Source organism: Brassica napus, chromosome C7 (genome assembly GCF_020379485.1).
Source record: "Brassica napus cultivar Da-Ae chromosome C7, Da-Ae, whole genome shotgun sequence".
Lineage (NCBI taxonomy): Eukaryota > Viridiplantae > Streptophyta > Magnoliopsida > Brassicales > Brassicaceae > Brassica > Brassica napus.
In genome coordinates this window covers 3,964,112-3,977,523 of record NC_063450.1, presented here as the reverse complement: position 1 = coordinate 3,977,523, position 13,412 = coordinate 3,964,112, and the positions used below count along the sequence as shown (strand labels likewise).

At 39.4% G+C, this 13,412-nt stretch overlaps 1 protein-coding gene and 1 pseudogene across 1 annotated transcript; one reads left to right on the top strand and one right to left on the bottom strand.

Annotated features, from left to right (window-relative positions):
* Positions 1–428: 428 nt before the first annotated feature.
* LOC106393880 lies at positions 429–13,198 on the bottom strand (annotated as a pseudogene).
* LOC106391063 (polyadenylate-binding protein-interacting protein 6-like) lies at positions 8,647–10,241 on the top strand. The gene is made up of 2 exons (XM_022707209.2): positions 8,647–8,650; positions 9,711–10,241. The coding sequence occupies exons 1-2, from the start codon at positions 8,647–8,649 to the stop codon at positions 10,070–10,072; spliced, it is 366 nt and encodes a 121-aa protein (XP_022562930.1). The 3' UTR covers positions 10,073–10,241.
* Positions 13,199–13,412: the final 214 nt, after the last annotated feature.

Genomic DNA, 13,412 nt, shown 5'->3' with positions numbered 1-13,412 from the left:
AGTCTCTTCCCAGCTCCTAAGATGATAAAAGTGCTAACAAATGTGAGAAGGATAAGCATAAGCTTTTAATGATTCCATAGCTTTTAAAGCAGAGTATTACTCAATACTTTTCATGGTCAATCACTTAATGATTGTGAAATGGGGCCATTTCTAGGAGAATGAATGCAAGGCTATATTCTCTAAGTTCACTCATGAAAACCATGAATAGTTCATGGCCACAATGAACACAATAGAGAACTAAGTTCTATGAGAAAATGAAGCTGCGTTATGCCTGTTGTCTCGGTTTACATAAAACACTGGTTGGTTCAAGACATCATGTTCACCTTCTGGTAAAGTAAACCCGATAGATATTAACTATGAGTAGTTCAAGGTTTAAAAATGTCACCAACTCAAACACAGTGAATTTTTTCGCAAACACTCTCGATAAGTCTGTCTAGTTTAGTCAGGAGTAGAATAAGTTTAGTTTTTAGAGTCTATCGAATCTGCATTTAGTCTGCATATATTTAGAAGAGTCATTTCTGCTCATGTGGGGGATTGTTGGAACAATAAAAGCCCAATGACTTTGATTATTAAGGTGAAAAATAAATGACTTAAGGCTTATATCATAAAGCCCAATTGTGACAACCCGCCCCGTGGGAACTACCTGTCCCGTGGGCCCCAGGCTCACAGCGCTGCAGCGCACCGACCCCAACCCCTCCATTATGAGTTCTCTCTAACTCTATAATTAGGTTGTTGGTGAGCCTCGAACCCAGGACCTCACCCTTTAACAGCATTCCCACAGGACAAGCTGTCACCAATCACCAGATCAATTGGTGACAGCTTGTCCTCTGGGAATGCTGTTAAAGGGTGAGGTCCTGGGTTCGAGGCTCACCAACAACCTAATTATGGAGTTAGAGAGAACTCATAATGGAGGAGTTGGGGTCGGTGCGCTGCAGCGCTATGAGCCTGGAGCCCACGGGACAGGTAGTTCCCACGGGGCGGGTTGTCACACCAATATTAGTCATGAGGAAGGGGAAATTGTCCCACATCGGGGAACAAAAGAATCATAAAGCAGTTTAAATATGGTCTTGTGCTATGAGGTGTTAAACGGCTTGGAGAGAGAGGAACGCTCCCCACGTGCACGCCGCCGCCGCCGTCTGGCTGGCTCGGTTCGGGTCTTGGGTAGCCCAATAAGTTTCTTTTTGGACCAAGTTAAGCTCAACGTTTTTACCCATTTAATACTCAAAAAACAACATGATGTTTGCGTTTAAATGACATGTAGTTCGTCTTAAAACAACATGATGTTTATCTATTCGAAAAAGATCAGAACGAGTCAAACAGGAGAAAATCTTGCGGAGAAAGTTTCTCAACTCTCCACTCCCGAGATTTCAGAGATTTTGCTAACGTGCTCCGCCAGTTACGAAATTCGAACTCTCATTTCTTCTTTACATACCCGTCTCCTCTTCTTCATTATTGATTAATTTTCGTATCGAAACCAACAGCAAAAATCCCTTAGCGTAAGTCTTAAATCCGAGAGTGTTTCGTAGAGTTTACAGTTCGATAGGGCGATCATGAGTGAAGCGTGATTCGTCTGCCATGGTTTTATCCTGGGACTCGGTATTCGTACAGTTCCGTCTCACTAACGGAGCGAATATTTAGAGTTAAGGAAAAATATTATATCTTGACTCCATGTTCATTTGCGAATACGATTTCTTATCGTTCTTGTATTTGCTCTTTACAATCGTTTATTTCCTTAACATATCGCTTTTATTATATCGTTTATTTCAGTCCGGTTATCCGGCTTCTACATCTACACACATGTTTGTTGATCTGAACTTGTACTATAATCTCTGGCTTCATTCAGGACTGGTTGGTTCTAAGGAGACATGTGAGTTCTCTGCCCTTAGTGAATCTTCGCTATTATGGTTTTCCCCAGGAGACGAATTTGAGGCAGTACTGCTATCTGAATCGTTTTCAAGGTAGTTTGAATCTCTGACAAGACTAGTTGGGTCTGAGTAGACAGATGAACTCTCCTCACCACTTGTTACACTCTCTTCATCTACAGTGTGAAAACCCATACTGCCTTCCTCAGTTTCTTGAGTAGGACTCTTCTCCTTGCTTACAGTCACAGGACATTCAGTAGCTTCTTCGTTAGAAATGATCTTCTGAGAGATACCTTCAAGAACAGTTCGTCTCCTAAAACGTGATAGATCAGTCACTGCTCGGATAAGTTTAGTCACCTTCAACCACCTCTTTTTCTTCTGTGTAAAAGGACTCCTTTGCCTTTCTTCTTCCTCGGCTTTTCGCAACAGCCTCCACTTCTCCTCCCAATAGCTTTCAGGTGTTAAAAACAAAGGAGAGGTTGAGCCAGATGGAACACTTTTAGTTCTTGCAGGAACAGAACTTGACAGAGCTGATCTCACATCAACATCCAAACAAAACCTTGTAACCACTTCTTCTGTATAATTTTGTCGAGGTCAATCTCCTCAGGAAAATTCAATAGTCTCTGTAGACAGCATGTTGCATTCTCAGAAGAAAGCAATGAAGATCTTAAGTACAATATCATTGAAACAGCCATTCCTGAGAGTAAGGCTCCACGAGGAGAATCAAAGACCTTAAACATGTTGTTTCCGTTATGCTCATCATCATATGTAAACGTTTTTGTACTGTTATCAGCTAAGAAGATCTCATCCCACACTAACAAGAGACCCTGAAGCGAAAACTCTCTTCCAAACAAAACTCTCAACCAACGAAGACCAAAGTATTGAGTTTCAACACCAAGTTCAACTAGATGGCTGTGCAGAGATGAGTCAACAACAGCCAAGAGACGATAAAATGCAGTACACGCTTCAAGAACTGAAGGTAACCGGGTGTGAGATCCTTTGGCTGGAGAGTAACCAAAAAAGCTAGCCATGGCGACACAACGATTGGTCCCACTCATGAGTGCATTTCAGACAAGACACTCCCAAGTTCACCTTCTGCTCCGTAAGAGTCACGCAACATCACAATGGACTGGACTTCATGATCAAGCTCATTGTTGGACATGAGCTTTGCCCCCAACAATGCCTATAAGATAATGGGCTTAGTCCATTTAAAAGGAGGTGACTAGGAAACCCTAGACCTCTTCCTTCTATAAATAAGGACTCACTCTTCCTTTGAGAAGAATCTTTTTAGCCACTTTTCCACCCTTTCTCTATTTCTAGAGAGAGAAACACCTCTCCACATGCTTTCATCTAAGCACTTGTGATTCTATCATTGTAGAACTACGATTGGCGCCCACCGTGGGGCATGGGGAAGTATCTTCGAAAAAAATTGAACTCGGAGTCCGTTTGGTCGTCACTCGACCGTTTGGTCGTCACTGGACAGTTTGGTTGTCACTTTGACCGTTCTGTCGTCGCATGACCGTTCTGTCGTCGCTTGTCCGTTTGTCGCCCAAAAAAAAAAAAAGTGCTGGGACCTACCATATTTCATTTACTCGGTAGCAAACCAAGGCTTATAAAATGTTTTTACTCGTTCCATGGCGTTCAAATCATTATATCGAGGATTTTGATTCTTGAAATCTCTATGGTCCTACCATTATCGGCCAATCTTTTAACAAGAAGAGGCCCACATCGAGCCCAATACACCATGAAGGCCATCAAAGCGTGATATTACAAGCACTCGCTCAGCACCAGCTTCTCCGCCTCTCTCGTCATAGCAAGCTCAATAAGCTCAACAAGTCGTCATGGCCTTGACGACTTAAAGCTCTCTAACGGGTCTTTTTCTTTTCTTCAAGAAAGACACCCGAGATGCAGCGGTTCAACACCGAACGACAGTCTCGCGCTTTACTCGTCATGGCTGAAACAAGACCGTCAACTCCAACAATGGCGTCTCGTTGCTAACCTGAACTCTGTTTCTTAAAAAATGAAACAGAGCTTGTGATGTCTCAGCAACCTATCGCATGAATGCGACGAGGAAAAGAACTTGCTGATGGTCTTGAGAGAACAACGGAGACGAGACGCCTTAAAATCCGTTCAGATTCAAGTCGTGATGGTCTTGCCGACTTAAAGCTCTCCCGACGAGCACGCCGCGACCAGAACAAGCTCCTCAAGAGCTTAAAGCTCTTCTCACGCGACTCAGTTCGAAGTTCATCTCGTCTCATCCCGTCATCCGTCAGAGTCAGAATGGTATACGCCTTCAAACTCTCCACCGACACCAAGCGAGTATAAACTCTGCTCGAACTCGTGCCGAACAATAGTTTAAGCTCGAGCTTATTAAGTTACTCGGCTCAAGCTCATGCTGTTACTCCAACGCAGCGCCTACACACCAAGCCCTTCACAAAGCTTTTGTGTCGTTTTCATGACGCCAATCTTGAGCTTATGTACGCTCCCAAGCAGATTGTCACCGACTAGAGCTCCTGCCGACTAAAACCTCTTGCCAAACAAAATCTTATGACGACTAAAAGCTAATCCCAACGGTAACGATATCTCCAAAGCTCATCGTTTCGTCGCCTAAAGCTCACCAGCTCGCCAAAGAAAAGTTCGTCGTCTCACTTTACCGGTAGTCGGCTTGGGAGCAATCACAACGATTCAATGCCGAGAAGCAGCCTAGCCAACGTCACCTCCGTCACGTGCTTTACTCGGAACAGTTGATGCTCGGCACCAGGCTTGACCTCTAGCTTCATCACTTGTCACTGCTCAAAAGAGTGTCGCCAATTCCCAGCTCCGTCACTGTCGTCACAACTCTCGCTCCGTCGACTCAGCGGTTTGATTTGAGATCGCGAATTCATGATATATCATGGCTCTCGCAACACAGCACACGTTTCAAAAGAGTTACAGAGACATCTCATCGTCAAGACTCTCCTCGAGATCAAGCCGATACCAGATCTGTCTCTCGCCGCCGCCACCGACTAAAAGCCTTTGCCGACCAAAAGTTCACACATCAACAGCGAAGTTCCGTTCTCAGCAGCAGTCAGGATGAGAAATCGTTCATCCCTCGGCGGTCATCATCTTTCTATCTGTCGCAGGAAATTCATCGGCTCGTCGCACAAAGTTCTCCTCAACCATGGATTACAAAGACGTCTCCTCGTCAAGCCTTTCCTCGAGATCAAGTCTGAATGAGCTCTGTCGCTCGCCGCCAACTTCAAGCTCCGTTACTCGTCGCCGCAATCGTCTCGAGACACTCGACTACTCGCCATTTGGTCTCGACGACAAAATCATTCGGAGCAGTCATCACTCAAAACCCTTTTTGCCGACTTCGCAATGGCCGGCCACAGACTGCACCGCACATCTCCATGATCTTGAATCACTATAAATTCAAGCCACAGTTGACTTCATTTACAAGAAAGCGAAGAAGGAGAAGACCAAACTGGGAAACTTGGTCGCCACTAAAGTGGGACACATGGAGAATTCTTATTTTATTAATGCTTCTTCGGCAAGTGTCTTTCAAAATGGCCGAGTGAAGTCTACATGGCCGTACATTGTTTATCATGGCCCATATACCAGATTCACTAAAGAGACGTCTCCAAGAAAGAAACATGAGACAAGAATGCTCGAGCGTATATTTCGAAGCTTCACTCTCATCAATTTGCTCGTCACAGCATCTCAGCTCTCCACAAAGCTTTTGTGTTGAATTCACCACACTGGTCTTCAGCTCATGCACGATCCTTATAAGCATATTGTCATCGACAGAATGCTTGTGCCGACTAAACGGTAAACGCCCAACGGAGACGACGTCTTAAAGCTCTCCACCAAGCGAGTACAAACTCTGCTCCAACTCATGCCGGACAAGCTCGGGTCACTTTCTCGCCATCCCGTCGAATTGTGATCTAACTATTTTTCTCGGCAACAAGAAATGATGTGTTGATCATATCACATCATGACTGCCGAGTAATGGAGCGTACCAAATAGTCATTTGAGCTGGAGAAAAAGACAAGATCATCACGTCTCAAAGTCAAACTCGTCGAGCGTCGTCTCCAATTCAATAGCTTGTAAATGATGACACTTGCATCCGTTGCTTGTCACTTTTACTCGTCGCGAGTAAACGACAAGGTACGTCCGTTGCTTGTCATTTTTACTCGTCAAAAAATATATTTATTGCATTTCCGCTTTTGCCTGGGTATGTACGTCGAGGCACGAGTACAACTTGTCCTATTTTCGGCGTGAGTTTACAATAAACTTGCCTTTTACTAGGCATGAATTCGACATAAACTCATCTATCACTAAGAATAAGTTCAGTAAACCAGTCTTTTACTAGACATGGGTTTACACTCAACTCACCTCTTAGTAGACATGAGTTTATGTTTAATTCGCTTTGTATCGGGCACAAGTTTAGATTCACCTCGCCTTTCACTAGGCATAAGTTCGGTAAACTCAGCTTCACTAGGCATGAGTTACTCGCCGAGATACGGCTCCTAGGCATTAGGTCGGAAAACTCTCTTTTCGGGCATGAGTTACTGGCCGAGTTACTGCTTCTAGGGACGAGTTCATAGTAAACTCCCCTAGCGAGAGTACAACTCGCGTAGGCATGAGTTCACTAGCCAACTTCCCAAGTAAAAGTACTACTCGCCTCTGTCTAGGCACGAGTTTAATAAACTTACCTTTCTCCAAGCACAGTTTACACTCAACTCGCCTAGTAAGAGTACAACTACTCTCTCTTTTTCGGGCATGAGTTACTGGCCGAGTTACTGCGTCTATGGATGAGTTCATAGTAAACTCCCCTAGCGAGAGTACAACTCGCGTCCTAGGCATGAGTTCACTAGCCAACTCGCCTAGTAAAAGTACTACTCGCCTCTATCTAGGCACGAGTTTAGTAAACTTGCCTTTCTTTAGGCACGAGTTTACACTCAACTCACCTAGTAAGAGTACATCTACTCTCCCTCGCTCAAGCACGAGTTACTGGCCGAGTTACTGCTTCTAGGGACGAGTTCATAGTAAACTTCCCTAGCAAGAGTACAACTCGTGCCCTAGGCATGAGTTTTCCAGTCAACTCGCCTAGTAAATGTACTACTCGCTTGGGTCATCAAATGTAAAAGCACTGAGTCCATTTTCTTATAAACCCTCTTCGTAGAATTCATAGAGATCAATTTCATATCTCAACACGAACTGGGAGGCTTACTGTTGGACATGGGTTTTGCTCCCAACAAGGCCTATAAGATAATGGGCTCAGTCCATTTAAAAGGAGGTGACTAGGAAACCCTAAACCTCTTCCTTCTATAAATAAGGACTCACTCTTCCTTTGAGAAGGATCTTTTTAGCCACTTTTCCACCCTTTCTCTATTTCTAGAGAGAGAAACACCTCTCCACATGCTTTCATCTAAGCACTTGTGATCCTATCATTGTAGAACTACGATTGGCTTGATCCCCATTTGGGGTACGTAGGCATCCCTTCACCGGGTCCAGCCATAATCATTAAACCCCTTTTTACTCTCTTTAAAATGGCTCCACCTAGTTCTAATCCAACAAGAAGACTTCTCCTAATCCCACAGTCAAAATCTGTCTACCTCTCGCATTGCACCGATTTCGGTACAAACACTCATCTAGGGTTTTTATATTCTTTGAATATCCCTGGGACCTAATCTCATCATCGTCCATAGAGTCCACGAACTTATTGAAATCAAAAGTGTAACTGATGTCTTTTTCTTCGAAAGATAAACTATCAAACCTGTCGGTGAAATAATCTTCATAGTCTTTACGCACTTGAGAAAGACGCATGATATCAACATGAAGTACATAAAGGAGTGGTGCAAAGAGCTCGTGCATCCCTGAAAAAAAATAAATAATAATAAGCAGATGATACATCAGAACACATGGCGTGAAATCATGTTTCTACATTATTTTCAATAAGAGCATCTCCAACACTACTTCATTTTTATTCTAAACTAAGTTTGGAGTAACTTCTTCTTCAACCTTAATCTATTCAAGAAAAAACCTTAATCTATTTTTCATTTCGTAATGGAGTGAAAAAAAAGAGATTCTGAATAATGCATTTATTTAGATTGATTACTTTATTGTTCACTCCAAAATATTGTATTTGAGTAAAATTCAACTTTATTTTGAAAAGAAAAAAATAAAAATATATTGGAGATGTTTTAATCAGATAGATCATGATTGCTCTACTGAATGGTGTCTTATTTGCGTATGCCTTGACTTCTGTAGTAGAACTAAAGCAAGAAATGAAATTGATGACACATACCATTGACCAAGATACTGCAGGTCATGGTAACAGTGCAAGGAAGGCGAGAGACATGTACCTTGCCGATACCCATACTCAGGATGCTTAAGGCACCACAACAAGAGAATGCGTCTTACCATGCCTTGGCATCCAGGCGCTTGAAAATAACACCAGTGTTCTGGATATAACCTTGATAAGTCTTGGTCAAGTGTTTTTTCCAGCTCGGCGTTACGAAAGAACTGACCCCATGTGCTATCTGCCATATAGCAATGTTGAGTGGATTCATTTTTAACATGATTTAGTATACCTAGGAATACACATGCTTCATACGATATATATGAGTTCATTCAAATAGTTTTTTGATGAAATGGTGTTACAGCGGATGCGGAAACAAATGAATTAATAGATAAACAAAAAAAAAACAAATGGTATAGAAATTTAACTTGATTCACTAATTTAATGACATTCAAATAAATGGATGCTGACCGTTACATTAGAATTATACAGTGTTCAATAATGGGTAGACTTTAGTTAAGCGTTTTATATGGAATTATTGATTAGATGGACGTCTAAACCGTTTTTGAACGTTTAAACCAATTCTTAGAACACAACATATTGTCTCAGACCACCTCCATCGGCAGCTCTAAAAAGGGGTTCCAAACAAAAGTAAAAAAAAATAAATAAATGAAAAAAGAGATAAAAACACAGAACAAGTGTTTAACGTGAGATTTTTAGAGCTGGTAAAAACCCCTTACTTGTCTCTTTGGTATTGGATAATCCATTTTATGTCTCTCTCCTTCATCGTCGACATACTAAAATCAATTTTTCTCTTCCTCCTCCAATCTCAATCGCTCCATCTTCTCTCTCCCTTCTGATCTCGATCTTCTTCTTGGTAATCTCCTCCAATCTCAATCACTCCCGAGAGTGTTTGATTTCCTCGTCTGATTCGTTTGATTCCTTTGCTTTCCCCCACCTTCTTAGCCGTTCGTAGATCTCTGCAGCTACGATCGTTTCTCCTCTCGGACCATCTTCTTCAACGCGATTGACTCTTTCGTTCTGGTAAGCTCGTTTTCTCTCTTGTTTTTTCTTCTCCGTTGACAGGCGATCTTTGATGTGATCGCAACGACGACGACGTCTGTTCGTGTTTGCTATATCATATTTTTCTGAAGATATTTTTTTAGTTTCTGTTTGATTCCTGCGATCTGTGTTTATGTGATAGCTAGAATTGCGTTCGATAGATCATGGCTTAGAGGCTAGATAGTTTGTATGTTCATGTTATCATTCTCCACTAGGTTTCCATATTGTTCTTGATTTGATTCGCGGAATCCATGTGTAGATTAGTTTTGATGCCTAAGACGTTATGATGAACAATAGAAGCTGATCATATTCTCACTCAATGACTATGTATCTTCTGTAACTATGATCTCTTTGTGGCTTTAATTTTGATTGTGCTTCAGATTGGAATTATGTGATAAGCTTGTGTAAGCGAGAATCTTTTTGCTAGCTTCGACTTTGCAGCAAAAGCCTTATTTGTTTTACTGTACGAATCGAGTAATCAATTTGCTATGTTCTTTGTTTAGTATCTGAATTAGCAGTGAAGGCAGGAGGATCAGGATTGAATCCGAACGCAGCAGCTTACGTACCACTCTACAAAAGAGAAGCTGATTCTGCAAAACCTGCTGCTGCTGCTGCTGCCACACATGACGTTCAGCACCAACCCTATGGTTATGGAGTCCAAGGGAAGGGAAGTTTTCCAGGCTCTCACATGAGGGATGATGATTCGGAGATGGAGATGGAGTTCCTTTTGGCTTCATTCTCTGATTTGTCAGATGAGTCTATCCGTGATGTTTACTTGGCCAACAATGGTGATCTTGATGCAACTATCGAAATGCTCACTCAACTTGAGGTAAACCTATTTCACCAGTATCCATTTCACACTTAAATACACCAGAGTAGATTGTCCACAACGCTTTGTTTCATTGTGGAAAGAGAGAGAGTACATTTGTATAGATTTTGAATTTCAAGTTTGGGTGTTGAGGATTGTGATTCTTTTTATCTATGCTTTTATTTTAAATAATTCTACTTAAAAAAAAATTATTTAAGAACTCCTATAAGGTTTTCCCATTGAAGGAGGAAAAAATTATTTGCACTAACAACGTTTCTTAACTTCTCAAATCACCATATTAACTACTAATTTAATCATAAGAGCACATTAGAGGTTCTAATGGATGGACTTGCTCTGAAAATCCTAACTGTAATGTGTTTACAGGGTTATGTCCAATAAATGTGAATAAACTAAAAAGCGAGTTCCGTGGCTAACTAGTGATACAGAGTCAGATCAGATTCAAAACATATCAACAGAAGAGATGCTTGTAAACCAAGGAAACATAAACATAAGATAACCTGGATTTTTGGACAAGGGGTTATCGATGAAAAGAGTAGGGAGATCTCTGTCATCGTTGAGTATATGTGGATCCATTAAAAGTCTTCTTCTGAGAAGAGCATATCTACATGACAAGAACATATATTATTATGATCATTAACAATCATTCCTCTGGAATAAAATGGCGTTCTTCTTAAATATATATATTGAGAATTAGGGTTTATGAAGAAATTAACTACCCTCGGCGAGAATAACTCCGAGATTTAAACGCCACCGGATGCTTCTGAGATTGGCGAAACGATGATCTGACTCGTCTGCTCTACTCAAAACCACAGTTCCCAGCGACGAAACCATGGAGCCTAATCTATCAATTCCCTGGGCGAAGAAGTCTTTAAGAACCTGAAGAAACTCTCTCAACAGATCAATCAGTGAATTACACAGCTCGTATGATGATGGTGATTGGTGATGTTTCAAGATGGTAGTCAACTATATACTAACTTTTTTGGGCAAGTAAATATATTATTTTTATTTCCAATTTAGACACAAAAGTTGTTGAACCTAAATATAGGTAATAATTATTAATTTTTCCTATGTCAAAATAAATTAAATTAAATTAAAAATGAATCTTTTTGGAAAAAATAAATTAAAAGTTAATTTATATAATATTTTTAATAAATAAATGGGCTAAAAAGTAGAAACTAGTCCTCTCTTATTGATTTGCATTTGCACAAATGATCAAAACCAGATTTTATTGAATTAGACATTTGTATAAATTTTTCAAAACTCTATTTTATTAGAAAATTAAAAAAATATATCAGTCAATAAAATCTACTAGATAACATGGTATCAGAAACTGAACACACCATGTCCAACTGAACCGAAATCGATCCGGTCCATCAAAAGAAACCTGATCGATTTTAAACCGACCTTGACCTTAATTGTCTGACAGTCTGACTGGACTGAATCATAGATATTGGAGATTAATAGTTATAAGAACAATCATCACGAAAGAGGGTGCGAGAATATAAGCTTCCACATCGGAAATTTAACTGGGACATGAATATTACGTAAAAGGAGCTTTGATCCACATTTGGTGAGATTTGAAACATATTTATAGATAGAAATCAGTTAATAGTTGTTCATATATAGCGTATGAAGCATGTGTAACATGTTAAAAGAAATATCACCTTCATGGTCAAGAAAGAAAGAAAAGAAATATCACCTTCTGTGAATCCGAAAAAGGATTATAAACTGATTTTTTTTTTTACATTTCACTTTCTAGTAAAATAACATCTTATAGTTATAGAGTATTAAATTATCATTTTAAATGTTATAATATATTTTCAAGTACCTTCAAATTCTTTCAAATTCCTTTAAAATTTTGTAATAATAATTTGCAAAATCTACTCAAGTCGCAACCATATATCCTTGGATTTATTTTTGTAAATTATCTCAAATATCTAATCTAATAAGCTCCGGTTGTTTCTGGAAAATGTTTATTTACCATAGTAAACATATAAGTTCAGTTAATTTTTATTTCTGAGTAATTTTATTTAGTCCAAAACACTACAGACTCAATATATTTTAATGTTCTCATCCTAATACATTTATGTCATGATGATTAGCCAAAGCTTCATTTCAGTTTTCTTTTCAGAAATTTACAGTTACTTAAAAAAATCAATGAACAATGAACCATATACAGCAAAAACTTCATAAACTAATAATGCTGAAACTATAGTATTTTTATTAATTATAGAACTATCAGTTTACAAAAGGTTCGCTTTTAGATATTTTAGAATATATTTTGTAAAATAAAAAATACTTGATTTTACTGTATATATATTCATTAATTTTATAGTTTTGATTTTAATATTGTTTTTGTTATATTATTTACTGTATGTGAGACATTTATTATAAAATTAAAAAAAAAAATCAAAGGTGTTCACTACAAGAAAACATATTTTTTACGAGGGAGATATTCCTTGTTAATTCGTCGTGAAAGGGGTGTTACGACGAATTAACATCGAAAACCGTTTCGTTGTTAAACGTCCGTCATAACGGAGGTTTTTTCGTAAAGACGTGGTAACGTTTACGAGGGAAGCTTTCCTCGAAAAACAGAAGGAAACATTTCGTCGTAAACGAGACGTAACACTTCGTTGTAAAGTACTCGTATTATTTCAATATAACTCTATGTAACATTTACGAGGATTTTACAATGCTTCCCATGTAAGCTCCATGTATACCTTGCTACGATGTTACGAGGATTTCGTTGTAAATTCCATGTAAAATTTACAACGAATTTACATCGTTTCTTACCATTTAATATTAAATTAAAATTAAAATATTATTTGATATTCGAAATTTTAAAAATTTTAAATATAAAGTGAAATCTGAAAATCAAAACATATTTTTAAAAACTATTTGAAATTTATAACATAATATTTAAATTCACAATACAAAACGAAACAAATAAAAAAGCTACTACATATTATCGAAGTAGTCGGTGGCGGTGCTCGGTTGAGAATGGTCTGGATCGGCATCTTCGGGATTCCGTATTGGCATCCCGAGAGCTGCTCGCCTCTCATTTAATGCTCTCTGCATAGTTGGGTTTCCCATCGCCATCACGTCCAGCAGATCTTCAAGAGAGTCTAAACAATCCTGTTGGCTATCCATCCGAGCTCTCATTTGAGAGTTCTCTTCATCCCGTCAGAACCTATGCCCACTATCCGTCCCTTCTTTCTAGGAGCCACCTATAAAAACATATTAATATAGTTAAATTTTATTAAATATTTAAATTTATTTAAATAAATTTATAAAGTTTTACCTCTTCGAAGATCCTGTCGACCTCTTCGGTGGTCAGTTTGACAGGTAATCCATCGAGAGACTGCTGGGTTAATTG